The 26,113-nt window shown below is 43.2% G+C and overlaps 1 protein-coding gene across 3 annotated transcripts; it reads left to right on the top strand.

Moving 5' to 3' along the window:
- The first annotated feature begins 964 nt into the window (after positions 1 to 964).
- LOC144209894 (uncharacterized) lies at positions 965 to 22,757 on the top strand. Of its 3 annotated transcripts, none has more exons than XM_077736448.1 (6): positions 965 to 2,684; positions 11,386 to 14,362; positions 15,531 to 15,639; positions 21,066 to 21,185; positions 21,264 to 21,342; positions 22,637 to 22,757. In XM_077736448.1, the coding sequence occupies exons 2-6, from the start codon at positions 14,265 to 14,267 to the stop codon at positions 22,726 to 22,728; spliced, it is 498 nt and encodes a 165-aa protein (XP_077592574.1). In that variant the 5' UTR covers positions 965 to 2,684; positions 11,386 to 14,264; the 3' UTR covers positions 22,729 to 22,757. The 3 variants fall into 3 exon arrangements, with proteins under 3 accessions (XP_077592574.1, XP_077592573.1, XP_077592572.1); XM_077736447.1 differs by having other exon boundaries at positions 10,819 to 14,362; XM_077736446.1 differs by lacking the exon at positions 965 to 2,684 and having other exon boundaries at positions 5,098 to 14,362.
- The last annotated feature ends 3,356 nt before the right edge of the window (positions 22,758 to 26,113 follow it).

Below are 26,113 nucleotides of genomic sequence, written 5' to 3'. Positions count from 1 at the left end.
GACAAAATGCGTTGGCGCATGAGTGCTGGAATATTTGGGGAATGCAGTGGTCGTCTGTGCGTTTTCTCGTAGTGCCTTCAATGGGTAAAATCCACCTCCTAGCAGCATTTAATGATTAAATACAAATACTGGAGGTTTTCAGACATGACATTACAACCGGGCCGGGGGGTGATTTTCCGGGAAAAGATGAACATCAATGGCGTATCCGCAAACATTGCCCGAAAATGGGACAAAATCCAGCCGAAAACAGCATTTATTGATTTAATACAAATACTGGAGCTTTTTAGACATCAGGACCGGGCTTGGCGTATCATTTCCCCGGGAAAAAGACAGCGATGAACGTTGATACGTCCATATACGTCCGTACGCGAAATGGCAGAAAATGCACTAAAACTCTCTCGTGGCATGAAAAAAGTGCTGGAATTATGGTCAGAAGTAGCACTTCCAAATTATGAAATAGCAACCTGTAAGTAATGCTTTATGTAGACAGGTTGTCTAAGGGAATAAATGGAATGGGCAAAACTCTAACAGAAGACGATATATATTGACTGGTGCTAAAAAAAGCTTAAGAGACAAAACTATTGCCACCTCAATTCTATGTACAAACAGCTAAAACAGAGGTGTAAAACTTAAGGAAAAACATGGAGGGAGGTTAAAGTTTTTGCAAACGGTTAAAATACTTGTGTGGGAGTGCATGTATGTTTCAATGTATAACAGTTTTTCCAATTTTGCATTATCGGCTCAAAGAGTTAATCACAGCTACTCGCGTAGCAGTCGCTCACGCTGACTGACTATGGTAGACAAACGGCTGCAATTGAACTTCAATTAATTTCTATTTGTAGATGTGTGGTGCCCATATCCAATACATTAATTACATAATTCCTTCGGGAATGATTATTGCTGATAGGACAGCAAAAGGAGGTGAGTTGCCGAGGAGCCCCACTGGGATGGCGGTATCAACCTGTGATGAAAGTTTGCAGGCCACTGATGTATGGGTAAATGACCCAAATGGAAAAACTTGTGGTTAGCGCATCAACCGCACGGTTCTAAGATATAACAATGACAGCCGGGTGGATCCCGACTTTCCAGAGTGTGGGGTATTCATGGTGTCCTCGAGAAATCGTGGGTTTTCTCTGGGTAGTCCAGTTTTCCCCCACAAACCAAAATTATGGATGCTAGACTGGTTGAACCCTAAATTCCCTTGATTCCCCCCTGAGTGTGAGCGTGAATGGAGGTCTGTGCTTGTTTTTTATATAATCAATCGATCAGATATCAAAGTGGAAAAGATTTGGACATTTTGAATGTATTTCTGAAATAACCATTAAGCTTTTTCGGGGATGGTGGCGACTAATTATGGGAAAATATATTTCGTCAAATTAAATTTTTGATGAGAATGCAGCAGCAGTACTCCAAATGTGAAACTTGATGTGGAGGAACAAATAACCTGCCTTGCGAAATGGGGAATTTAGGAGCACTGAGAAAAGAAGAAAAAAAATACATATCAGCTTACTTGGGTGAGCTGCCTTATTGAGTCATGGGAAGTCCTATGTCTTGACAGGGGGAATGGTGGCCTTGGTACAGTACCACTACACAACTTATGGGTTTAAGTTGTTTCCAGATTTTTTTGCAGAGCATGCTTAACCTGTGCTCGGCATATTAGTGCACAATATGGAATTCCAAAGAACCATTGACTTATTGTGATAATGGCACCCTAATTGACGGGATTGGCAAAATGTTCCATAGTTTGTTATGAAATCATTGCGCCTACATAACGAGTTCAACCAGACAACAACACATGAAAATCCTATTTGGTAGACCATACAGATCGCTATTATTCACTGCACGATTGGAACTGATGATGAAGCTAATCTGGCTGACTACATTAAAAAAGTACTTTAAGTAAACGCATAGAATTTGGGCAAGCGAAAGGAAACTGCTTCTCAACAGGAAACGAACTGGACCAACAGTAGTGCCAGGAGCCTGGGTGCTCAACCTACTTTGCTCTTTAATTAGACTTAACAAAAGGTAAGCCGAATCCACTTGGACTGCTGGAATGTGGAGAAAATCCTTCGGCTGCAAATTGTAAGATAATATAAGATAAAATGTCAAAGTCGCTTGGCAACTGTTGTTCATATTGTATGAGTTTTTGTAAGTATAGAAACATCATTGTCATAAGAAACTTTCTCCGAGTTTGGTCGTTGCCATGGAGACTTGCTACTGATTAATCAGCCTTCGCCCAAAGTTTGGCCGTTGCCATGGAGACCTGTCATTGATTAATACGACTTTGCCCAGAGTTTGGTTGTTGTCATAGAAACCACACTATGCCCTGTTTTCCTATATAAAGACGAACTCACTGTTCATTAGACAGAGAGCTGCAAGAACATCGCGCTGAACAGGACTCCACTGTTAGACCTCTCTCTCTCCACTTTGCAATTTGGTAATAAACCTATTTCCTATTAAATTGATCTCACTCTTTCCTTAACCTGCTCCTGAAGTTGTATTTTCAGATCTATCATACTTTGGTGCCAAAACCCAGGACCCAACAGCCAACAATTGCGGAGCGACAACGGAGCATGACGACAGCATCCTCCATTGAAAGGGTCAACCCGACGGACGTTCCCTCGCCACTCTGGTGACCTGGTGACGGGTCCCCGAACTAGGGCAGGTTCGGAACGAGAAAGATCGTGAGTTCACCCTTTGATTTCTGTCTTCGTGAAGTGTGATAATTTGAATGAGTATTATCATTGCGGTAGTATTAACAGTTTGCAGTCTGGGACCAACTTACGGAGAACATACGTTTTTTGGTCTGGGGCCAACGTACGGAGAATATACGTTTTTTGGTCTGGGGCCAACGTACGTAGAACACTATAGTTTGTGGTCCGGGACCAACATGCATAGAACATTATAGTTTTTGGTCAGGGACCAACGTAAGTAGAACAATACTAAGTCAGGGACTGTTAGGTTCATTAATAATTACCTTCGTCCGTAATTATCAATAACTGCAGGCAGACATCTTATTCAATTATTGACATTTAATTAAATAGAAATGGATAACAACAGGTAAAACCTCCGAAGGGGAGAGTTTCAGCAAGTTCCTCTTACAACTTCCGAACGTCTCCCCGAATAGACGTTTTCGTACGACTCTTATTGCCATGAATCAAAACAATTTACAGAGTTGTTGATCATTCCATCACGTATGAGTAAAAACAACATCTGGGACTACAATAACAATCAAAGTATTTTACCAATAACAAAAACAGGAGACTAGACCTAAACAACATTTAGATTAGAACAATTATGCCTTCCTTGACCTAAGAATCATATAATAATTACATAAAGAAAAACCCGAAGTGCGTCACGAGTGTTATGGACGTGGCAGAAACAATATCTTTGTTATGGGCTCCGTTGCTGGAAATGGCAGATATCCAGTCCTTGCCCGATCAACAACCCTCTCAGCCCGATACTGGGTATGTGGATGTAGCAACAATCCTTGGAGAAGTCCATGTGAGAGTGGACTAGGCGGCAGTTCATGACCTTGCAACACTTTGAGAATAATAAGAGAATGATTTAACAAAGAAATGACTTAATACAACTATATTTATAATAGTAATACAGAATAAACCCAACAGGGACTTATAGTCTTGGTCTGTTAATAGAGTCAGGGACTTTTGGTCTTGGTTTATTCAGAGATATTGGGTAAATCACGAAGTAGAGATCAATTTCTGTAAATTTAAAATAAAATTGTTGTTTAAACTATTAAGTAAGTGAATAATATGGGTCAGAAAGCAACAAAAGGGGTGGGTTTATTGTCAGACTGCAAAATGAAAATCGGAGAGTTACAGGATGTGAAATATATGCAAATGCATTGTATGGGGAGTTGCCTGTATCTGCCGAGATGGGTGAAGAAACATGGTTTCTGTCCCAATTTGAAGGATATAGAAGGTTTGGTGAGCTTAGAAAGGCAATTGTAAAAGGAAAGGGAGAGAATGAGAAAGAAAAGTGAGGAAGTTGAGAAACGGTTGTCGGTGTTGAAAATATGGAAAGAACAGTGTGTGAAATCTCTACAAGACATCGGAAAAAAGAACGAGCGGAAACAAGGTCTCATCACCACCATGAAAATCAGCCCAGAAGAGGAAACCAACATTCATCGGAGACCGACACAACCAGAAAACGCCCAAGCTGCTGAAAGATTGCCCAACTCTCCTCCTCCAGCAGCGCCACCCACCGGTCCATCTACACCTCCCTCGTAGGATTGGAATCACCTACTAGAGTGCCTCATCCGCTGACCTACTCCAATGGGCAAGCCACACAGAGGAGAACATGCGCTCCAAGAAGGAACGGGCCCAGGTGACAGCCAGCGCACCAATGATAACCGTGCTTCAAGCCACCACCATGTTTGCCGCCAGAGGATACAAGCCCCCGAGAAATGCTCCAGGACCCTGCAACATTGACCTGCAAACCCGTGACCAAATTGAAAGACGATGCTACATCTGTCACCAGAAAGGACACTGAGCCCGAGACTGTCCTGAGTCTCACCTAGAAAGACGGTTTAGATTCCATCACTCAGGACCACAGAGACAAGGGGAGAACAGGGAACCCCAATACGACGAACCACAATGACGCCAGAAGTCAGTCCAAGAGGACTCCCTCGAACCATCTACGAGGGGATGGGAGGACAAGGGAAACGAGGGGGAAGAAGAAATTAACCTAAGTAACAAGGAACCCCTCCCCTTACCAGCTATGGACCTGTTAGTCTATACCGCGGACTCCCGATCTTTGGACAACCAACCCCGAGTACAACTCTTGGTAAGACCTCATCGCACACCAGTTTGGTTCCTGGTGGATTCATGGGCCGATTGGACCGTCCTGTCCGACAAGGTTCCAAGAGTCAAGCCCAGCACCCTGTCGCTCCAAGTTATAGGAGTAGCCAGCGTCCCACAGGGAAGATTCTACTCCCAAGCCATCGCCATGGAAGATGAGGACGGAATCAAAGTCACTGCCCCCGTTGTCCTCTGCTCCGAATGTCCGAATAACCTACTGAGACGAAATATCATGGTCCAGCTTGGGCTAAGCCTAGTAGCCACGCAAAATGGCCTCCAACCCAGGAAATTACAGACCGAAAACATCTTCCACACCACCTCATCCAACACCTTCTACTCTCTCGACATTGTAGGTAATGATTCGGCCAAGGTAGCTGAAAGTCTGAGAGAACAGGCTGTAGATATCTGCCCAGCAGCACCAGGACAGGAACAACAAACATGGCCGTTACATGTCACCCTGAAGTTCATGGGAGAGCGGAGACCCGACGACAAGTGGTTAAACAAATTCTCACAATTTCCCACTCAACGAATCATAATTAACCATGTAAATGCAACTGACCAAGGAGTCTGTTTTTGTCCACTGTGACCCTCCCACCGGCATCATTAACGCTGACCTCAACCTGGCACCGCCCTCGTGTCCCACTGAACAAGTTGTTCACCATGGGATGGAAGGATTTTGGAACCTTTACCGACTTTCTGCTGTAAACAAAAGAATCCGAGTGGCAAGACATCGATGAAGGGGATCAGTGGTGTGAGATCCCAGAATTTGGACAAGTGACCAGAAGGATCTTGGACTGGGTCATCGAAACCATCCCCTCCACACACACATACGCATGGCTAGACCAGCCCGTGGACCTATTCTACAGCGAGACAGATTTCCCCGCTGTACCAGCAAATCTATGGTCCAAATCCAAAACTGATGTCGGACGGATGAACACGGCAAAACCAGTCACCATCGAAGCCAGAACCTTTTTCCGCCCTCAGGTACGACAGTACCTGGTCAAGCCAGATCTAAAAGAAGGCATTCGCTCAGTCATCCAGGAAATGCTTGATGCAGGCATACTCATTGAAAGTGATCGTACAGAATGCAAAACGCCAAACTTCCCCGTAAAGAAACCCGGGGGAAGACGGAGGATGGTCCAAGATTTCCGCCGAGTCAATGAAGCAGTGAAATCCCATGCTCCCAACGCCCCAGATCCCTACACACTGCTGAACTAACTGAAACTGACACAGAAATACTTCGCCATCATTGATCTAAGTAATGCATTTTTCTCAATCCCACTGGATGCCACAGCACAAGGATGGTTCGGCTTCACCTTTGGCAACAGAAAGTTCACCTACACCTGATTGACACAAGGATTCTATGACAGCCCAACCATATTCTCCACAGAGATCCAGAGATGCATGAGTTACTGATAGGTCTGAAAATACAACTTCAGGAGCAGGTTAAATAGGAAATAGGTTTATTACCGGACTGCAGGATGGTTGGAGAATGCTCCGACAGCTGTAAACCTCTCACAGCCTGCCTTGGTCGCAATTCTCTCTGAATGAACACTAGCTCAGCCTTTATATAGGAACTATAGGGTAATATTTCTAAGACAGTGATGTAAGACAGAGCTTATGTAAACAAAACTTTGGGCTAATATGATTAGACATTAGCAGGTTTAAGTTGTATGCAAACACAATATTTTTATAGCACACACAAACTGCCGCAGCCTATCTTATATTGCGCGTTTCGAACAAACAGTTCCAAAGTTGGCCATATTCCACAATACAAGGAAACTATTGCAAGGCCAGCTAGTTAGCTATCTTACAATTCGTAGTGCGAACAAAAAATTGCAAGGCCAGCTAGTTGGCCTATTCTACATTCCACTGTCCTAACAAACAATTGTAAAACCAGTTTGGCCACATTGGCTCGACATGAACAAACAATTATTAAACCAGTTGGCAGGTCTACCCCAATAGTCACCATCCACATCCAGAGTCCACACAAGTCCTCATCTATGTAGACGACATCCTAACTGCAAGCCCAACAGCAGAAGAAAGCCGAAAACAGTCCATCAGAATGTTCCAACACCTGGAAAAGACGGGAACAAGGACTCGTTATCTAAGCTTCAATTTTGCCAGATTGAAGTCAAATGTCTGGGACATCTCTTGTCACAAAAAGGTCAAAGGCTAACGGGCAACTGGAAGCAGGCTGTCAGAGATGCCCCCGGACCCAAGACCAAGAAGCAAGTCATGGCTTTCCTCGGGTCAGCCAACTACAGTCGAGGATGGATCCTTCACTTCGCACAAATCACCCAGCCACTATTGGACCTCATGACTGACAAAGTCCTCCACCTGTCAGATCCTGTATAATGGACTCCAGCTGCTGAAGAAGCTTTCAACACCATTAAACAAGCCATACCAGACTCATCCGTCATGGGCCTGCCAGACTTCAAGCCTTTTGTTCAAACCGTTGACTGCAAGTCAGGATTGATGACGTCTACCCTTCTCCAACAACATGGTGCTAAAGTACGCCCTGTTGCCTTCTATTCAAAACATCTGGACGCAGTAGCACAAGCCCTCCCAGCATGTGTGCAAGCCATATGTGCAGCAGCCATGGCCGTCCAAAGTTCCGCTGAACTCATACTCTTTCATACACTAACCCTACGGGTCAGTCACGCAGTTGACATGTTATTAACCCAGACCAAATTGGCATTTCTATCTCCAGGTCGACACCTGTCCCTCACCGTAACATTGCTCTCGCAACCACACCTCACCGTTCAAAGATGTAATATCCTGCACCCAGCCACACTCTTAACACAACTCAGAACCCAAGAGAATTACAAACCAAGGCCTGACCTAGTGGACAACCCACTGCCCACCGGACACATTATCTATGTGGATGGATCATCATCAAAAACCCTGGATGGAAAAAAAACACACTGGATATGCCGTTGTGACTCAAAAACCCCCTCAAGACAGGACGACTCCCCAGCAACTGGTCTGCACAAGCCGCAGAAATAATGGCCCTGACAGAGGCCTGTAGACTATTCCAAAGACACGACGTGACGGTGTGGGCAGCTAGCCAATATGCATACTCAACAGTCCATTTATTCGCTGGACAGTGGGCTAAACGATGAATGGAAACGACCAATGGATCCCCAGTCATACACGCGTAGCTTCTCACAGAATTCCTCAAAGCTGTACAACTACCTATGTAGCTGGCTATCCGCAAATGTAAAGCACACACAACGGCACAAGACCCCATCTCATTGGGGAACAAGCAAGCAGATGAAGCAGCCAAAGAAGCCGCACACTTTGCAAACATCCAGAGGGCAGTCTCCACTGTGGAAAGGCAGTCTAATCGTTGCCGAAATCCTAAGAGACATGCAAAATCATGCCACAGAAAAACAGAAACTACAATGGGAAACTGAAGGAGCCACTCGACACAAGAACAGCCTTTATGCAGTAGAAGACAAGCCATACGTCCCACGATCATTGTTTGAAGTCATTGCCAAATTGAGCCATGGAAGGAGCCATGTCTCAACAGGGGGGATGATCAGTATAGTACAACAAACAATGCACATTCCCACAGGTCTCCAAACCTACTTTAAAGCATTTTTGCAGAAACTCTCGCCTAATGTAGACACAACTCTCAAGGCAATGAACAACCCAAACGCGGAATGAGGCAAACAGGGACATATCCCTTCGAGATCCTGAACATGGATTTCATCGAACTGAACCAAAGTGTCACATATAAGTACTGTCTTATGATTATTGACACACTTACCAAGTGGGTTGAGATATGCCCATCCAAGAAAGCAGTCGCAAAAGCCATATGCAAAAGGACCATTCAAAGTCATGGAATGCCACGAGTCATTTGGAGTGATAATGGTGCTCACTTCGTGAACAACGTAATACAAACTATGGGACAACATCTTGGGATCAACCTGAAATATCATTGTGCCTACCACCCCCAAAGTGCTGGACTCGTTGAAAGAACCAATGGAACAGTAAAACTCAGACTCAGAAAAACCATGGAAGACACAGGAAAACCATGGCCAGAATGCCCAAGCCTGGTAGAAACATACATGAGAATCATTTCAACAGCACAGGGGTGCACACCATTTGAGGCAGTGAGCAGCAGACCCTTCCACTTACTAATGTGGGAAAAAGATCTGGTGGTAGAAGAGAAAGGAGAAACAGATCCCCACACTCAGTGGTTATACAAAATGTTCCAAGAAAGAACTGTGATGAATACAAATGATCTGCCGACATCTTCTTTGTGTCCCACACAGGAGGTCCTGTCCACAAGAGACCTGGTACTCGTCAAGGTGATAAAAAGAAAGTGCTGGTCCTCTCCATGTTGGGACGGACGTCACCGTCTGATTTTGGCCACCCCCACCGCGGTCAAAGTCGAAGGAAGAGACACATGGATACATCAATCCTACTGTAAACGAGTACAAGAATGAAGTGGTTAGTCAATATCATCACCACTCTGTGTTCCACCACATGGGGGGACCTACCGGAACCTTGGTACACTCCCACCGGAGTAGAATGCCCCACTAGCTGGTTCCGGAAACGATCAGGGGCCCTTCAGATCTGCAACCCATTAACCAAGACACCCATCATCGTCCAAGTCCCGTTGATCACGCTACAGCTTACTCACATGACGATACATGGGACCGACTCCAATTATTATTATTGGTACCTACAAGCCCCCAGGATCCGGGGAGTCTGGCCAGACACCTGGGACCAGGTCTTCCTCCACACAGGCTACGGAACCATCACATAGCCCCTTTCCAAATAAGCTACCACCATGACCGCTAACTTTACCAAGTTGGCCACCACCATCAAAGCTCTTAAAAAAGTGTTGGAGCTCACAACCAATATCCAACAAATATGCATCAACCTATACCTCTGACCAGACCGACCAGGAAAATACCCCCTCTTCGCTGACATCTGCACTCCTAATCCAGCCACGGCCCCCCAAGTGATTGGTGTGAACCCCTACGTAAGACGATCAGCGACACGCCTACTCGAAATCCGTCCGACAGGAACACCTAAGCCTGAGGAGACACCCAATCCTCGCCCATGTCCAAACCCAAGAAGAAAATGACCACCACCCAATAATGTGGAACAGTTGGTACAGATATGCCGCACTCACAGCCCGCGCCACAACCAATGAGAGTTGTTATGTCGGTTCCCTCATGTCCACTGCTGTAGCCCAACCACAGCTATGGGCCAACCTCCAGAACAAAGAACTCTCCAACCCTACCTACAACTGTATCCTGAGTATTGCGAAAGAATCCTGTCCGGCAAAGTTCGACCTCCTACATACCATGGTCGCTGTGCCATTAGCAGCTACGGTCAATCCTGCAACTTATGTCCAGTGCAACAATCAGACACTGTTATCCACCCTGTTTCAAATTCAGTGGACCAGATCCCAAGACCCCTTTAGAGGAAGTTCACGTCACCAGGTGCGCCGAGATCAGACAAGTGTCTTCCCAATCATCGACAGTACTGGACCGACTATGGTGGCTCTGCGGATGGCGAGTGTATATGATCATCCCCGCCAATTCAACTGGCCTCTGTATCCCTACATTTGTCTCCGACCACACATACATCCTTACAAAAGAGTCAATCCCCACAGTCGACGCCAACCCATGTCAACGCCGGAGCCTCAACTTTCTCCTCCATGATCCAGTGTGGGGCTCAGATGTCGCCCCTCGAACACAAACACTGGTCAGTCTCTGCCAAAATCCTGATAGCTTTATTCCCCTGGTTAGAGACAGCAAAGAATACCCTACTTTTGGAAACTATCGACTACAGATTCCAGGCCTATGTCAACGCATCAGTCCGACTACAACAAGGCCGAGAAGCCCAAATAACCGCCATGACCCAAATGATTATCCAGAACCGCCGTTGGGTTTATTCTGTATTACAATTATATACATATATGTGTAGTAAATCATTTCTTTGTTTAATCATTCTTCCTATTGTTCGGCTCAAGGTCATAAACATCCGTCTGGTCCTCTCTCACGTGGACTTCTTTCAAGGATTGTTTATCCGACATCTCACCTAATATCGGGCTCCGAGGAGGCAGCAAGGACTGGGGATATCTGCCACTTCCATAACACTCGTATAGTGTGCATACCTCGTGACGCACTTCGGGCTTCTTTATGTAATTGTTATATGATTGTTAGATCAAGTGAAGGCGTGATTGTTTTAATCCAAATGATTTGGTTTTAGTTTCCTGTTCTGTTATTGTTGAAATACCTTGATTGTTATTATAGTTACAGATGTTGTTTTTGCTTAAGCATGTTGAATTAATCAACAACCTTGTAATTGTTTTTATTTGTTTTTATTAAAGTCGTACGCGAATTACTGTTCGGGAGGATACTTTGAAGACAGGGGGAAGTCTTGTTGCTTTGCTGTATCTTCCCTTAAGGTCCTTATCAATGATGCAATCTATTTAATAAAATGTCAATAATTGAGTAAGATGTCTGCCTGCAGTGATTGATAATTACATCAGAAGGGTAATTATTAATGAACCTATCAACCGCCTTGCTCTTGACAGAATAACCGCCCTGCAGGAAGGTGTGTGTGCCATGGTATGAGACTCATGTTGCACCTTCATCCCTGCCAATGCATCGTACTCAGTCCATAATGCCCTACAAACTATGAAGAACATACAGGATGCTATGAGCAAAGATCCGGTTCCACAACGAGCATGGCTTGACTGGTTCCTCTCAGGCTCATGGACACAGACTTTTTTGAATGCCCTAGTACCATTTGTAACTGTTATTGCTCTCGTGCTTGTTATCCTAACCAGTTGTTCACCCTGCTTCTCAGCTTTGATCAAACGTACCATTAATGCCACAGTCAAATGTACCATGATTGTTGAAACCCAGCTAATGCTAACTCGTATACACATGCAACAATCCATATCCCAATCTGACACTGATGTAGCGCTACTGTCTACCACTGATTAATATGTCTTTCTTATTCTGAGACACGAGACCATGAGGCGACCGTCCCCAGCGGGAGGTCAAGGGAGCAATTTTCTCTCAATTGCATGAAGGTTTTTCCCCCTCTTCTGGTCGGTCTAAACTCCAGTTTGAACTAATTTGTGAAGAATTTCTTTCAAAAGTAACATCGCTAACAAACAAAGTTTCAATGTTTTTATACTTACAATAGGAAGGAATTGTAAGATAATATTATAAGATGAAATGTCAAAGTCGCTTGGCAATTGTTTGTTCATATTGTATCAGTTTTTGTAAGTATAGAAACATCATTGTCATAACAAATTATGGTTTGGTCGTTTTCATGGAGACCTCACTCTGATTACCCGGACTTCGCCCAAAGTTTGGCCGTTGCCATGGAGACCTGTCACTGATTAATCCGACTTTGCCCAGAGTTTGGTCCTTGTCATAGAAACCATACTATGCCCTGTTTCCCTATATGAAGACGAACTCATTGTTCATTCGACAGAGAGTTGCAAGAACATCGCGCTGAACAGGACTCCACTATTAGACCTCTCTCTCTCCATTTTGCAGTTTGGTAATAAACCTATTTCCTATTAAATTGATCTCATTCTTTCTTAACCTGCTCCTGAAGTTGAATTTTCAGATCTATCACACATGACCATTTGTTTTGACTATTTGACGTCTCACTTCTGATTCCCACCCCTCCCTTGAGAGTTGAGACTTCCATTGTAACTAGGGTCCTTGAAGTTTATAAATAAGGAAAAGGAGCGTGTTGCGCCAGAACGTAGCCACTACCATCGGTCTCAAATTTGAAAACTCCATACCGTATTTATTGCCATATAAGTCAAGATAGAGTCCTGTTGGGTTTACAGTGTTCCCCCGCTACTTCGCGGTTCAGCTATCGCGGACTCAGAGCGTCGCAGATTTTTTGGGGGAAAAAAAATACAAATATTACATTGAAACAACATATTTTACAATTATTTTTGTTATAACATGAATTTCACTCTACCCGTATTCTATATGGTGTACTGTATACAGGGGGGTAATTTAAAAAAAAAATTGAAATTAAATTCAAATTAAGCATTTTTGAAGGGGAATCCCTACTTCGCGGAAATGCACTTATCACGGGTGGTCCCGGTCCCCATTAACCGCGATAAGCGAGGGACCACTGTATTATATATGTGCTTCACTTTCTTTAAGTTTATACATTGTTATATATTGGAAATGCTTTGTTCAAGGGGTCACCTTGATGCATCTGCTTGTGGCCCTGATGAGCAGAGGGAAAGGTCTATCAAGTCGGACTTATCAAAATTGTTTTGAATCCTCGACCTCACACAGATCTGGGAGGGCTCCTAAATTGTTTTGAAACCTCGACTTCTCACCCAGTCGCAAGTTCACAATGAATATTTGGGGAAGGATTGCAAAGAAGATGGCGATATTGAATCAACTTCCGAAGATACTCGCAATTGTTTTAAAATATTGTTGCTCGGCTTACCTGAAATGCAATTGTTTTGATTTAATGGATGCTTGCTTGTGTTAATTCTTACCTTGTTTTTTGATTTCCGACCTTAATTGTTAATTCGGGTTACCTCTTATGCAATTGTTTTGAATAGATAACCTTAATTGTTTTGATTCTAATGTCTTAAATGTGCAGGAGAGAATTCTGTTCTTTAGAATCATCTGTGACGAGGACGAGTCAGGATGGATTCTCTTCTTGGAAGAAAAGCGGGAAATGTTACCGATGTCTTCCTTATATTGTATTATATTAAAGTAAAACTATTAATGAACCTAACAAGTCCATTGATTAACTTTGGTGTAGCCACCTACTCTTTCCACTGTACTACAACACAACCACGACACCGGAGTCCCGTCACACATCTATCCCTCCATCCAAACGTTTTTTTAAATGGCAGATCTGGACTGTTATGGACGGGTGCTAAAGGAAATAAACCAAGAAAATCATCAAAATGACACAACAGCGCCTTTAAGCATTTCAAAAAGGCCATTTTTTGAAGAACTTGCAGTAGTAAAGAAGTGAAATAAACTTGTATATTGGGTTAATAAGGAAATATTAAATTATAATTTGCTAATAGATATTACAAATTTAGTTTTGTTTGTGAATGTAAAATTGGTACTACCAAGTTGGAGTGAAGTTCACTAACAATGAGACACGGAATACAATATAATATTCTGGCCATATGCTTAACAAAGAGTCAAACAAAAATGGGAGCAGTAAATGTCAGAGTAAGAAAAGAAAATGAATACTGCTAGAAGCAGTTTGACTTTAAATTTAAAAAAAAACTACTTCCCATGCCTAGATGTCGATGTAAACTAAATTCCTTTTGAGGCTTCCATTTTCTCTTCCACTGATGTAATTTAATTTCCCTAATTTCCTCTCCAGCAAAAGCACATGACTATCCTGGGAAGTTAGCTTGGCTTTTGATGTGTTGGAATATTTCCTCTGTGCGCCATGAACACAGTCCATTGCTTTATTGTGATATACTTTGCAGTTGGTGTCAGAAAGCTTTGTCTTGCTGGACCTCTACATGCCCAGTGCAAAGTAGAATGGTAAGATTTTTTTCTTCTTCCTGTAAGTACATTTTTTACATGAATAAATAAATTTGTTTACTCTGGTTAAATCCCTCGTAAAATGTCACTTTTGTCAAATACATTTTACTGCTATGATAAAGTCAGTTCACTTTTTGCCATCAATTAATTTTCATGGTTTCTTAACTATCAAATAATGTTGGTAAGTCAATATATGTCAAATTTAAATAAATTCTGTAAAACCATAATCACAACCCGAAGTAATACCTGAAAAAATAGCTGTAACATTTACTCTCTTGAGTCAAATAATTAAATTTTAAAAAATATATATGCAAATGGGATGTATGAAGTTGTAATCTAATGTATAGCCCGTAAAATGTACTCTCATAATTCAAATAATTACGTTTAAAAATATATATGCATAATGGGTTGTATTAAGTTGCAATCTAATGTATTTTTTTCTTCTATATCATTTGAATGGATGTCTGTCTCTGCCCTGAAATTGGCCAGCTTCCAATTCAGGGTGTATCCTGCCTGGTGGCCAAAGTCAGTTGGGATAGGCTCCAATACCCCCCGGGACCAATGTTCCCTCTAATTTTTCATTGGTCTGGGCAGAAAGACAACCACCCTGAGCGCACTGAGTACCAGTGTGAGCGACATCATCATTGTAAAAATAAGCAGCTGCATGTCAATGTTCCCTCTAATTTTTCATGTAAAACATACTGAAAACATACAAACACAAAACATACAAACACGAAAAACATAAGGGTGGACAGAGCTACTGCCACTGGCTACCGCGTAAATGGCGCCATCATGGGGGAAGGGGTATAAAAAATGGATTTTATTTACTGCGCGCCATATGATTGCTGCTGCGGCGAGGAGACGAGAGTAGTGCACAATTACGCACGCGCGCAGTTTAGTGGGAACATTGCCTTTTTGAGGATAACTGATTCAGAAAATTAATAAATTATATTATTTATTCATTATTTTTTTACTGGACTGGTAAAGTTATAACTGTAGTGAATATATGATACCAAATTGCATACGTATTTCGGAAAAAAACGCTCAACAATTAAAAGTTATCCCGAAAATATACCAAGTCAGTTTTTTTAGTGCACTTTTTTTTCTATAGTCTTCATCAATCAGAATAAGCATTTTTCAATATCACTGGTTGTTTTGCCCCATCCAGGTATTTAGGAATACCTTGTCAAACGGTTTATGAATCCCTGGTTTCACAAATAAAGGCGTGGGAAAACATGGCTGGCTGCAGGCAAGGTGGACAACGGTGCTTGTACAAGGTTTGAATGTATTACATTTTCATATATTCATTAATTTTCTGATCTGCTTATCCTCAGAGGTAGGGGCCACGCTGAATTGGCGGCCAGGGCACAACCATTTACACTCACACTCATACCCAGGGACTATTGAGCGTGTCCAACCAGCCGACCATGCACTTTTTGGGAATGTGGGAAGAAACCAGAGAACCTGGAGAAAACCCATGCAGTCCCAGGAAGAACATGCAAACTCCACACAAAAGGACAGACCTGGATTAGAAGCCAGAAACCCTAGGATTTATGAGGCTGACGCGCTAACACGGGCGACTACTACTTGTTTAATTCTGATCATTTCATGAAAATTGCAACCACATTGCAAAAAATAAACACATTTTACTTCTTTTTTGGAAAAAAAAGGTACAGTCTGTTGTTAACTCATAGGTTCACCAATAGGTATCACCAAATTTACCTTAAAACAGAAATGGACATCTGACTCAAAACCGGGTTTCTTGCAAGAGAGAATCGATCCTCACATGCCTTCGGACAGATCATTCTCACGAATCGAATCCTCTCCTGCTCATTTATTAGGTACGATTACATAACAACAAGCATCAGTTCAAAACAATTGAAGGTCTGTCGGATGTTTGATGCAATGCATCTTAGTATGTCCTTTGAAATGTACATGTTATTGTGACTCCTGTTTTGGATTGGATTGGATAACTTTATTCATCCCGTATTCGGGAAATTTCTTTGTTTCAGTAGGAAGAGGGTGAGGATGCAGAAATAGGAAAGGCATTTTACACAAATAGTTAGTTAATAGTAGTCAATAAATAAATACATGAATAAATATATAAATAAGTAAACGTGTTGCTGAAATATATATATATATATATATATATATATATATATATATATATATATATATATATATATATATATATATATATATATATATATATATATATAGATATATATATATATATATATATATATATATATATATAGATATAGATATAGATATATAGAAGCACATGTATACTATATGAGAATTCAGTCAGTCCTAACCCACAGCCTTTTTTTGGTTAAAGAGCCTGACAGCTGATAGGAGGAAGGATCTGCGGAAGCGCTCCTTCCTGCAAAGAGGGTACCGCAGTCTACTGCTAAAAGAGCTTCGAAGGGACTCCACCAACTCGTGCAGGGGGTGGGAGGTGCTGTCCATGATGGACCTCATCCTGGTCAGCATCCTCCGCTCTCCCACTTTCTCCACAGAGTCCAAAGGACAGCCCAGAACAGAGCTGGCCCTCCTGATCAGCTTGTTCAGCCTGTTCCTGTCCCTCTCCGTGCTCCCACTTCCCCAACAGACCACTGCATAAAACACGGTAGATGCCACAACAGTGTCATAGAAGGTCCTCAACAGTGACCTGCCCACTCCAAAGGACCGTAGGCTCCTCAACAGGTAGAGGCGGCTCTGGCCCCTTCTGTACAGGGCATCTTTGTTTGTGGAGCAGTCAAGTTTGCTGTTGAGGTGAACACCCAGGTACTTCAAATTCTCCACGATTTCAATGTCTTTACCCTGGATGTTCACCTGAGTGGTTTGTTGAGGTGTCCTCCGAAAGTCAACGACCATTTCCTATGTCTTACTGGTGTTGATGTGCAGTTGGTTTTGCCTACACCAGTCGACAAAGGTTGTGATGACTCCCCTGTACTCCAGGTCGTTCCCGTGAGTCACTCGTCCAACAATGGCGGTGTCATCGGAGAATTTCTGGAGGTGGCAGGTATCTGTATTATGTTTAAAGTCTGAAGTGTAGAGGGAGAAGAGGAGTGGGGAAAGCACTGTGCCCTGTGGGGCCCCCGTGCTGCAAGTTACCACATCAGACGTACAGTCCTGGAGTCTCACATATTGTGGTCTGTCGGTGAGGAAGTCGATGATCCATGCGGCTAGGTGGTTCCTTACTCCAGCCACCTCCAGTTTCCCTCTCAGAAGGACCGGCTGAATGGTGTTGAATGCACTGGAGAGGTCAAAAAAGATAATTCGCACCGTGCTTCCCGGGTTCTCCAGGTGTGAAAGAGACCTGTGCATCAGGTAGGTAGCATCTTCCACACCAATGCCTGGACGATAGGCGAACTGCAGAGGGTCCAGCTCTGCATTCATCAGGGGGCTCAGGTGGTTGAGGATGATCCTCTCCAGTGTCTTGATCAGGTGAGACGTTAGTGCTACTGGCCTGAAGTGATTTGGCTCCCTGGGGTTCGCAGTCTTTGGGACTGGGGCCACGCAGGAAGTTTTCCACAAGGTGGGGACCTTCTGCAGACTGAGGCTGAGGTTGAAAATATGCAGAATCACTGTGCCAAGCTGATCCGCATACTCTCTCAGTAGCCTGGACTGAGGCCGTCTGGACCGGTAGCCTTCTTTGCCTCAATCTTCTTTAGTTGTTTTGTCACCTGATTGACAGTGATGCAGGGAACGGTTGAAGAGGAAGGGGGGAGGAAGAGGAGAACGAGGGGGGAGAGTTGCTTCTGGTCTGGGGGGTCAGGGGAGCAGGGGCAGGGCCGAATCTGTTAAAGAACTGATTCAGTTCATTGGCCCACTCCTCGTCTCCGGACTCCGGGCCTCTCCCACTGTTGCCTCCATGGCCCGAGATGGTCCTCAAGCTCCTCTAGACCTCTTTGGTGTTGCCTCTTTGGAGTTGCTTCTCTAGCCTCCTCCTGTAGCTGGTCTTTCCCCTCCTTATCTCTCTCTTCAGCTCCTTCTGGACCGTTTTGACACTCTCGTTCTCCCCAGACCTAAAAGCCCTCTTCTTCTTGTTCAGGGTGGCCCTTACATCCCTGGTGACCCACGGCTTATTGTTGGAGTAACAACGGACCTTCTTGGAGGGTACAATGTTCTCAACACAGAAGTTAATGTAATCTCTGATGCAGTGGGTCAAGCTCTTCCCCATGTGAATTGCACAGCACCTTCCAGTCAGTGGTCTCGAAACAGTCCCTGAGTACCAGGCTGGTCTCTTCGGTCCATCTTTGTATGATCCTCGTGGTAGGCTTTATTTTCCTCACCATAGGGATGTAGGTGGGGATCAGATGGACCAGGTTGTGGTCTGAGCGGCCCAGTGGGGGCAGGGGGACTGAGCTGTATGCCTCCTTTGTGTTGGCATACAGCAAGTCCAGAGTTTTTTGTTCCCTGGTGCAGCACTTCACATACTGAGTGAAGGTGGGGAGAGTCGAAATCAAGGGAGCATGGTTAAAATCACCAGAGATAAGAAGGAGAGACTGGGGGTGTGACGTCCGTAGCCGGGACAGAGTAGTGTGGAGCAGCTCACGAGCCACTGCCGCATCGGCCGAAGGAGGTATATACACAGTTATTATGATGACGTGCGAGAACTCCCGGGGGACGTAAAACGGCCTGATGCTAACAGCTACTAGCTCGATATCTCGAGTGCAAAATTGCTCCTTCACAGTAATATGCCCAGGACTGCACCATCTACTGTTAATAAAGACAGCTAGTCCCCCACCTTTCTTCCTACCGCTCTCCTCAGCGTCCCTGTCCGCCCTCACCAGCTGAAAGCCATCCAAGGAGATGAGAGAGTCTGGTATTCGCTCATCCAGCCAGGTCTCCGTGAAGCAGATGATGCAGGTGCTCCGATATTGTCCTTGTTGTTTGGTCAGTGCCGTTAGCTCTTCCATCTTGTTGGGGAGAGATCTTACGTTCCCCATAATAATAGATGGAATGCTGGGTCTGAAGCTTCGCTTTTTCTCCTGACATTTTCGTCCGGCTCTGCATCCTCTTCTCTTCCTCTTTAACTCAGCGGGGAGGTCCAAGTCCAGGGGAATCCCGGTGTTGCGTAGCGCTAACAGTTGATCCTTCGTGTAAAGCAGCGTAGGCATGGCTGGGTGGGTCAAAATAGTGTCCAAAATTTTGAAATTTGAATTTGAAAAGATGGACTAAACTAGTAGATCAAAGACTGCCTCTCGCACAGCTTGAGTCTTGGAGTAGAGTCTTGAAAGTAAAGTCCCAAAACATTAAAGTATCGAATATAATATATAAAGTGAAGTAACAGGTAAAGTCTTAAGAGACAATAAAAACATAAAATAAAGGATAAAAATCCGTAAAAAAAAGCTGTACAAACACAGAATTTGAGTGAGGGTTTAGGAAGCTATTGCAACAAGCAGCCGCTTTGAACGGCGCCCCATGATGATTTTACGCAACTTCACAATGTTCGGAAGTCAAAACAATTGCCAGTCCTTCGGATCTTCAGTATGAGCGACCGTGTGAGAGGTCGATGTTTCTCAAAACAACTTTGATAAGTCCAGATGGATAGCGGAGCGACCTTCCCATTGTTTATCACGGTTGTAAGGGAAGCGTTATTTTAAATTTATAATAATACCAATAATAACCCTGACAGCCCCCATGTTATTATAAATTTGCTCATAATCTCCTTAATACAACTTCCTTTTGGAGGAAGAGAGTTTTGGACCAAGTCTAACAGTTTGTGGACGGTTGGCTAAGAAGTTCAAAATCCAGCAGCAGATGGAAGAGGTGGGAGTTTGTCAGCCAGAATGTCCGGTATTATAGTTTTGAAGGCTGAGCTATAGTCAATGAAAAGCATCCTCACATAGTTTCCCTTGTGCTCCAGGTGGCTCAATGCTGTGTGCAGAGCTACGGCGATGGCGTCCTCAGTGGAACTGTTTGTTTTATAAGCAAACTGATGAGGGTCTACTGAGTATATACTGTGTATAAGATGTGGCGGGTGACCAACTTTTCAAAAGACTTCATGATCACAAGCGTAAGTGCAACAGGCCTGTAATTATTCAAGCTGTCCATGGTTGGCTTTTTAGGGACAGGGATAATGGTGGCAGATTTCAGGCAGGAGGGAATGATGAATTGTTGCAGGGAACAATTGAGAATTTTTGTGAAAACCCCAGTCAGCTGCTCAGCACAGGCTTTGAGCACATTACCAGGCACTCCGTCAGGGCCGGCAGCCTTCCTGGTGTTCACAGTCCGCAGTACCTGTCTTATAATATGTTCCTGAAGCTTCAGTGTACTGCTGCAAGGTGGTGGATGGTCAACACAGGCTTTGAGCACATTCCCAGGTACTCCGTCAGGGAGCCAGGCTTCCTGGTGTTCACAGTCCGCAGTACATGTCTCATAATATGTTCCTGAAGCTTCAGTGTACTGCTGCAAGGTTCTGGATGTGTTGAGACTGAATCTGATTTGTCAGTCTCAAAGCGGGCAAAGAAACGATTCAGTTCCTCTGCTAGTAACACATCTGTGTTAACAGACACCTTATTATTGGTGTTGTAATTGGTAATGTGTCGTATTCCCTGCCACATCTTCTTTGGGCTATTTTCTGTGCCACTCTTCAGGTCTGCTCTGCCAGCGCTGTATTGTACCATGTCCCCTGACCTATTTTAAATGTATTTAATTGTTTTAATCCTTATTTCTAATCTAATTTTTTTAGTTGCAGTCTGCCTCAGTCCACTTTATAGCTGCCAAACACAAGACTCCCTTTAAAAAATATACGGATGCAATTCATTTCCACTTAATCCCCTATTATTTCTACAGTTCCTGTCATGTTTCGGTAGGTTTCTGCTTAACATCAAACTATTTTTTCCAAACTATTTTTGGTCAGAGATGGATTCATTATATGTGTCCATAGGCCATGTCAATCTCCGAGACCTGGTACGTCATTAGAGACCATGGTACAAATTATTGCAACCTCTACAACCTAATGGAAGGTAAGAGCTCAATATCCCATGCAGAAAGTTAAGTGTTACCGCATGAGAAATGATGTGCAAAATTGAATACTGTTAGTGTTCATTAATTTTGTTCTGAAAATTTTTGGACAAGACACTTATTGGTGTCAGCGGTCACTTCTTACTGGTTTATTGGGTAAAATAGCACCCTCATGTTTATTGACTCCAGTATGTATTTCAATTTTCCCAGTAAGTGTTAACTTAAACATCGCAAAGCATTCGCCGTTGCAATCAAATGTTAAACAATGTAAGACTAATAACCCTAACAGTCACAAATTTTTTTTTCAATTTTTGTTTCTCTTTGAACAACTTTGACAACTGCCAGAACACAGGAATAATTGTTTATAGTACAAAAACCAGTGCCACATGGAGTAGTTACTGTGACCAGGCTACACAAACCAATCAATCTAAACCATTCTATAAATGCATCTTTGTCTGTGTATGTGTATCTGTGTGTGCGTGTGTGTATCTGTTTGATCCCTATGGACTCGTGTGTGTGTGTGCGGTTGTGTGCGGGTGTGTGCGGGTGTGTGCGGGTGTGTGCATGTGTGTGCATGTGTGTGCATGTGTGTGCATGTGTGTGCATGTGTGTGCATGTGTGTGCATGTGTGTGCATGTGTGTGCATGTGTGTGCATGTGTGTATCTGTCTCTTTGTCTGTTCGTTCCCAATGGATTCTAAGCCAATTAATCTGAAATTTTTCAGTTATGGTTTTAACCTTTCTGGAAGTTATAGAATAGGTTTCGTATCGAACATTTTCCCACAACTATCAAAATTCGATAAACAAAAAAAATATAATTCCCAAAGAAATGGTCCGATTCACACCAAATTCGACAGATGTTTGCTATCTGCCGTCAATTATGTTAATCTGGAGTTTCAACACCATCGGTCTCTTAACAATTCTCATCAAAAATTGGCAAAATTCAGAACGTCAATGCCAAGTTTCATTTTTTTTCTGACAGAGCCACAATTCAACAACTAATAGCACTTCAAACCGATATTTTCTGAAAACGCTGTTTTCATGAAAAAGAAAAACAAAATTAGAATTCAGTTTTGTGTAAATTTACATTAAACGTATGTTTGAGTGTGTCTGTATATATTAATCCAGGTTAATTTAAATTTGTTTGTTCCATTACGAGTGCGTTATCGTGGAAAGATGATTATAATTATTATATTGGATTGTCTGTAAATTGACAGAAGATAAGCATTTTTAAGATTAAGTAATGGTGTTTCTCTTGGACAGATGCTCATAATATCTTTTTCTTTTTTTCCAACAGGAAGCTGTTTGAATGAGGCCCGGGGATACAAGGAGATCACCAGTGATTTTCTATGCACCCAACGCTCTTCAGCCAACTGTTCAGTATTTTGATTTCTGACTCCAAAGATACAGGAAGCTGTGAGAAAATAAAGATTAACTGATTTTTATTCCTGTTCACAATTGTGTACTATATTTTGTGTTTATTGTGCATTATTATTACTGGTTAATATCATATATAGAAAATATGTTCACCCAATTAGCATGCAATAATTTTTAGATACATTGAGTGAATTGGGTTAGGGTTAAACAAATGAAAGTCTCGTGACTCAGTTTACTCAGTTTAAACCTTTAGCGAACCCAGGCGCGCGCACTTGCGGCCGTTTCAATCGTCCCAGGGTCGTCGTCGTCGCTCGTAAAGATATTAACAAATATGTTCACACAATTAGCGTGAAATTCAGAGATTTCAACATTGGGTGATTAGGGATTTAATGACTATTATCTAACATTGAGTGAATAAGGTTAGGGTTAAACAAATGAAAGTTGTGACTCAGTTTTAACTTTTAGCGAGCCCAGCGTGCACCGTTTATATCGTCGTCATCGCTCGTAAAGATATTAAAAATATTTTCACCCAATGATCATGCAATTGGTGGATATTAACATTGGGTGACAATGTCCGGGTCATCTTCAAGCAAATTTAAGTCTCGTGACTCCGTTTAAACCTTAAGCGCGCCTAGTTCTTGCTCGTTTCGATTGTCCCCGGTCATCGTCGTCGCTTGCTGTGTTTCGCATGGTATCCAGAATGAAGATCGCCCGTGGTAATTTTGATATTTCAACATTGCTGCAATGCAAGTTTTCCCAGAGAGAATGAAGGTTCATTGGGCGCCTATCGCCATCAAAGGGAGTCAATGGCAGTCAGTGGCAGCAGCCGATGTGTTAAATAAGTGCTCTTATTGATATTTTGGTATTAGATATTTAGATATTAAACTCTCTCTCATGATTATAATTTTGAGAGGTGGTTTCAACAGTAAACTGTCATAATTTGACAGCGAGCGAACACATTTTACCAAACGTCCATTGTACTAAACGTCCGGTCGCAAAACGTCTGGTCGACCAAACGTCTTTCGACTAAACGTACGAGTACCCCGGAGTAGGGTGTATGCAGGGGTGAGGGACAGGCAGAGATGTTCTGATCCAGGAAGGTGAGGGAGGGGTGTGGCTCTATAAGCATGTTTTTGATATTAGAATAAACATGGTCTAGTTTTATCTCCTCTGGTGTGACACTTCACGTACTGGATAGACATATGCAGAACAGTCTTTAAACATGCTTTGTTGAAGTCACCAGCGACAATAAAGACTTCATCGGGGTGGTCAAGCTACTGTTTGTTTACAGTCGCTAGACGGAGGCTAAGTGCCGTGCTAACATTAGCATCTGGTGTGATGTAAACAGCCAATACAATGACAATCGTTAGCTCTCTAGGTAGATAGAGGGGCCTGCACCTGCCAAGAGCTCAAAATCCTTGGAGCAGTGAGTGTTAATGATCCTACTGTTGCAGCACCATTCGTTGTGTATGTACATGCAAAGTCCCTTCCTTTTGCTTTTCCCTGATAATTCTTTTGAAAGATCATTTTGTAATAGCGTCCGGCTAGCTAGCGATACTGCGGCGTCGGGGATTTGCGTATCAATCGCAAAACAAAGAAGCATACTGGAATGGATTGTCTGCTTAGGCAGACAGGTGGGATAAGACCTATAAAGCTTTGGCCTTCTCTATGGTAATATCAATGGCTGTTTTACTAGTTTGACATTGTGTGGGTGTTGACATATCCCCTGCTTACGGTCTTTGATAAACTGATTTAGAATTACTGCAATTGCCCCTACAAATTACAAGAATTGTAGCCTCCTATTACACAACCTACTGGTGAGAGATTTGATGTTGATAACTATGATCAACATGAAAGTGAAGGGTAAGGGGGCAAGTAAGGGGAATTCAGGTAAAGAGCAGACTTACAAACACTCCCAACCCTGGGTGAAATTATGTCAATAAATTAACAAAATAAAGCCGTAAAGAAGTTTCATTAAGGATATTAGATTAGCTACAAATATATAATAAACAGGTGGGAATGTCAAGATTTTATTTCCTATTATTATACATTTGCTTGGAATAAAGAATACGCTTAGTATTAAACTTGCTTTGCTCATTATTATTGGCAGGGTATTTGCTTGCAATGAAGTAAAAGCTTTGCTCCTGATAACCACAGATGCTCCACACGGATTCCTAACGTTTCGGTCCTTGTCTGTTTTGACTACACGTGAATCAAAGTGTAGAATTAGAATTGAGACGTCCGTGTAATCAACACACATGCACGCTCAGACGGCTCACTTGTGTTTTCAACCCCTTGTTTTAGAGTTGAGATGTCTGTGTAATCAACGTCCTCGAATGTAATAAAACAACAGAAAAGATTTGTAGGTCAGAACGGAGTTGGGAAGCGTTATTAACAGCCGTTATCCTTGCAAGTGAAACTTCCAGAACACTGTCTATTCCACTATATTTGTGCATGAATTTAGGAATGTCTAATGGAAAATCTGAGAGGGTCTTGTTAACCGCTGAAGGAAAAACGGAGTCGGAGATCAACAGGCGGATTGGAGCAGTGTCTGCAGTGATGTGGACCATTGGTCCGTCGTATTGAAGGACCTGAGAGGATAGGCAAAGTGCTGTATTTAGAGGTCGATCTACGGTCCTGCCCTCATTTTGGTCACAAGCTGGGGGTTCTGACCGAAAGAACAAGATCCCGGATACAGGCAACTGAAATGAGTTTCTTCCGGAGAGGTGTTTGGTCCTTCGAGCAATGAAGATCAATATACCTGAGGTATCTCCAGAGGCAGAGTCGACATCAAGGCATGACCGTGGCCACGGCATCTCAGCGCCTTTTACTCTACCTGTGGGTCAAGGGTTAATGACTAATGAGAGTGAGTATGCATTCATTAAAGGGTTGAGAATGTGTGTGCTACAAGTTTCGTCGGCCCATTCCCGCTGCATTGGCCTGCGCTCCGGCGTCCCATGCCTACGGCGTCCCATGCCTGTGGTGTCGGCCGGGGCTTTGGTGGTCTGTGCCCACGGCGTCGGGTGGTGATCCAGCGGCAAGCGAGGTCTGCCCCCGAACAGGCATCACCAAGTTTTTTGGAAGAGGATGCTGGACATTTTTTTTCAAAAGCGAACTGAAATGCCAGGCTTCACACAGATTGCATGTGTGAGAATGCTGCTGGGTGGCTTCATGCAAAAGCCAGCCTTTATCAACAGGTTCAACCGCACTCATGGTTTAAAAACAAGAACAAAGCCTGTTTCAACAGATTTATTTATAAAAGACTGTTGTTTTTTAAGTCGTTTTGTTACCTGACATGTTTAGTCAGGCGGGTACTGTAATCCTGCAAATATTGCGGACAATGGAGAAGACAAAGGACTTGGACTAAAACTCCAATTTAACCGTTTTTAGAATAGAT

This window comes from Stigmatopora nigra, chromosome 16 (assembly GCF_051989575.1).
Source record: "Stigmatopora nigra isolate UIUO_SnigA chromosome 16, RoL_Snig_1.1, whole genome shotgun sequence".
In the NCBI taxonomy this organism is placed as follows: Eukaryota; Metazoa; Chordata; class Actinopteri; order Syngnathiformes; family Syngnathidae; genus Stigmatopora; species Stigmatopora nigra.
The sequence above is the reverse complement of the archived record's forward strand: the minus strand, read 5'-3'. Positions and strand labels throughout refer to the sequence as shown.

Coding starts and splice junctions, on each gene's coding strand:
- LOC144209894 (XM_077736448.1), top strand. CDS start 14,265: ATGAACACAGTCCATTGCTTTATTGTGATATACTTTGCAGTTGGTGTC. Junction 15,640..21,065: donor GACAACGGTGCTTGTACAAG/GTTTGAATGTAT, acceptor TAATTTTTTTAG/TTGCAGTCTGCCTCAGTCCA. Junction 21,343..22,636: donor CCTCTACAACCTAATGGAAG/GTAAGAGCTCAA, acceptor TTTTTCCAACAG/GAAGCTGTTTGAATGAGGCC.